Source organism: Nyctereutes procyonoides, unplaced genomic scaffold (genome assembly GCF_905146905.1).
Source record: "Nyctereutes procyonoides isolate TBG_1078 unplaced genomic scaffold, NYPRO_anot_genome, whole genome shotgun sequence".
In the NCBI taxonomy this organism is placed as follows: domain Eukaryota; kingdom Metazoa; phylum Chordata; class Mammalia; order Carnivora; family Canidae; genus Nyctereutes; species Nyctereutes procyonoides.
The window spans coordinates 203876-207136 of record NW_026575082.1 but is presented as its reverse complement, the minus strand read 5'-3'; the positions used below and the strand labels follow the sequence as shown (position 1 = coordinate 207136).

The 3261-nt window shown below is 40.9% G+C and overlaps 1 protein-coding gene across 1 annotated transcript; it reads left to right on the top strand.

The window, feature by feature from the left end:
* The first annotated feature begins 429 nt into the window (after positions 1–429).
* On the top strand, positions 430–801 carry LOC129514454 (60S ribosomal protein L23a-like). The gene has a single exon (XM_055333035.1). It carries the CDS (start codon positions 430–432, stop codon positions 799–801), a length of 372 nt encoding a protein of 123 aa, XP_055189010.1.
* Positions 802–3261: the final 2460 nt, after the last annotated feature.

The following is a 3261-nucleotide window of genomic DNA, read 5'->3' as shown; positions in this document are numbered from 1 at the left end:
TCTTTTCCTTTCAGGCTTTGGGACAGGCCATTTCTTCTACCTGGAACACTTTTCTATCTCTCTCTTCACCTGGGTACATTTTCAGTATAGACATCACTTCCCCGGCCAGCTCGTTCCAATGTTTGCCTGGGTAAGATGCTCCTCCTGTTGTTCCTGGACTACACCATTATTCCACAAGTTGCTATCCCATCGATTACCATACCATTGTAAGCTAAATTACACTGGTCATACACCACACCAAGCTTGACTCTGTCAACCCTCCCTGTAGTGTTACAATAGTTCATGTAGATAATCTGAATTAACATATGTGAAAATTTTCTTCTGAAGAAATGATTTCTAGAATTGATTATGATAAAATTACTTTCTATTGGCAGGGTATCTAATGTTTTGCCAATTACATAATAACACCAGCACCACCCTTTCATGAAGATGGCGCGAAAGTCGAAGAAGGAAGCTCCTGCCTCTCCCAGAGCTGAAGCCAAAGCAAAGGCTTTGAAAACCAAGAAAGAGGTGCTGAAAGGCATCCAAAGTCACACTAAGAAGATCTGCACATCACCTACATTCCAACGATCTAAGACCCTGTGTCTCCGAAGCCAGCCCGAATACCCTGGAAAGAGCATCCTTAGGAGAATCAAGCTTGACCACTATGCCATCAAGAGCCTCCAGACTACTGAGTCAGCCATGAAGAAGATAGAAGATATCACACTTGTGCTCATTGCGGATGTCAAGGCCAATAAGCACCAGATCAAACAGACTGTGAAGAAACTCTACGATATTGATTGGCCAAGGTCAACAGCTTGATCAGGCCTGATAGAGAGAAGGCCTGTATTTGACTGACTATGATGCTTTGGATGCCAAAAAAATTAGGATCATTTAAACTGAGTCCAGTTGGCTAAATATAAATATAATTTTTTTTTATAAAAACCCCCACCAACACCAACTATAGAATTCACAAATTTATCTTATTGTTATCTTATTGTCCTAATAAACCGAGGAAGGTGGTTGCCTACAAAATGATTTGTATTTTAAATTTATTATTGTAGTGCAGCCCAGGCAGCTCAGTGGTTTAGTGCCAACTTCAGCCCAGGGCATGATCCTGGAGACTCGGGATCGAGTCCCATGTCGGTCTCCCTGCATGGAGCCTGCTTCTCCCTCTGCCTGTCTCTGCCTCTCTCTCTCTCTCTCTCTCTCTCTCTCTCTCTCTCTGTGTGTGTGTGTGTCTCTCATGAATAAATAAATAAAATCTTAAAAAATAGATTTATTATTCTATTAAAATATAGAATCACAGGGTAGATATGACTCCAAGAAGCAACCTTCCTGTAGTGCCTTTTTTTTGTACTAGAATCTTTGTGTTTGGTTCTTTACTCTCTCATCAGTGTTCATAACTTTATTATCACCTACATTATGGTAACTTTAAATTTATATTTCTACCCCGAGTTTTCAGATTCAGACACCCAGAAGTCTTTTTTTTTTTTTAACCTCCCATGAAGGGAGCTCAACATGGGACTTGATCCTGGGACTCCAGGATCACACCCTGGGCCAAAGGCAGGCGCTAAACCGCTGAGCCACCCAGGTGTCCTGACACCTAGAAGTCTTAACAGTTATATCCAACATGGTTAAGATCAAATCTGTGATCCATAATTCTCTCTCCAGGGTTTCCACTGTCTGTCTCCCTCTTTTTTGAGGTTATTTATTCTATTTGATGACACACAGTGTTATGTTAATTTCAGGGATACAATAATGATTCAACATCTCTATATGTGGTACTGTGCTCACCATAAACGTAGCTGCCACCCATCACCTTAAGACACTATTACAATACCTGACTATATTCCCTGTGCTGTGCCTTTTATTCCTGTGATTTATTCATTCCATTACTGAACTCCTTTGCCAACTTTGCTCATTCCCTCTTCCCCTCTGGCAGCCATCAGTTTGTTCTCTGTATTTACAGGTGTGTTTGTTCATTTGTTTTGCTTTTTAGATTCATGTATAAGTTAAATCATATAGTATTTGTCTTTCTCTGTCTTATTTTCCTTAGCACATCCTTTAAGTCCATCCTTTCCGCAGATGGCAAGATCTTATTCTTTTTTATGGCTGACTAATATTGCATTGTATATATACACCACATTCTTCTTTATCCATTCATCATCAGTCAAAGAACACTTGGGCTTCTTCCATATCTTGGCTGTTGTAAATAATGTTGCAATAAACATTGAAGTGCATGTATCTTTTTAAATTTGTGTTTTTGTTTTCTTTGGTTAAATACCCAGTAGTAGAATTACTGGATCACATTTCTATTTTTTATTTTTTGAGGACCCCCCCCATACTGTTTTCCAGAGTGGCTGCTCCAGTTTGCATTCCCACCAACAGTGCATGAGGTCCCCCGTTTCTCCATGTCCTCACCAAACACTAGTTATACCTTGTATTTTTGATTCAAGCCATTCTGACAGGTGTGATGCAATCTCATTGTGTTTTGATTTGCATTTCCCTGATGATGAGTGAAGCTGAGCATCTTTTCATGTGTCTGTTGGCCATTGGGGTGTCTTTTTTTGAGAAATGTCTGTTTAGGTCCTCTGCCCATCTTCAGATTACTTGGTGTTGAGTTGTTCAATGCCATCCTTCCTGACACTTCACTCACAGCAGTGTCCGAACTATCATCATGCCTTGTTCACGTCACCTCCTAATTATCTCTCATAGCTGTCCACTTCTCTCCATCTTCAGAGCTCCTACTATAATCTCAGCTCCAGATTACCATCATCTTCCAACATGTTCCTTGTTGGGTCACTCTAACAAGCTCCTAACTCTTGCTTTACATCTACCCTTCTCTCATCTCTACTCTTTCCTTCCTGATATAGCCAGCTATATTTTCCAGATGCAAATCTAATTCTATCAACCCACCCAGTGAAAACACTCAATTGGCTTTTCATTGGTCTTAGGAAGACCCAAGTGGCTTCATGATCTGGTCCCTCACCTACTCTCATAGTATTTTTCTTCCTGTGATGTGTGCTTCAGTTATTCTGGTTTCATTCCTCAGTCTGCCTAGGACATGCTCCTTCCAGGCACAGGGTCTCTGCAGGGGCTGTTCCTGCTGCCTGTAGTCACCTCCCCTTACCACATCTAGCTGTTTGATCCACTAATGTTTTCTTGTTCCTCTGACTTCAGGTTGTTGCTTCCTTAAGACTGCTACTCTAGATCAGGTTTCTGCATCATAGATGCTTGGAGAGCATATCTTCTTCAGGAGTGTTTACCTCAGTTTATAAT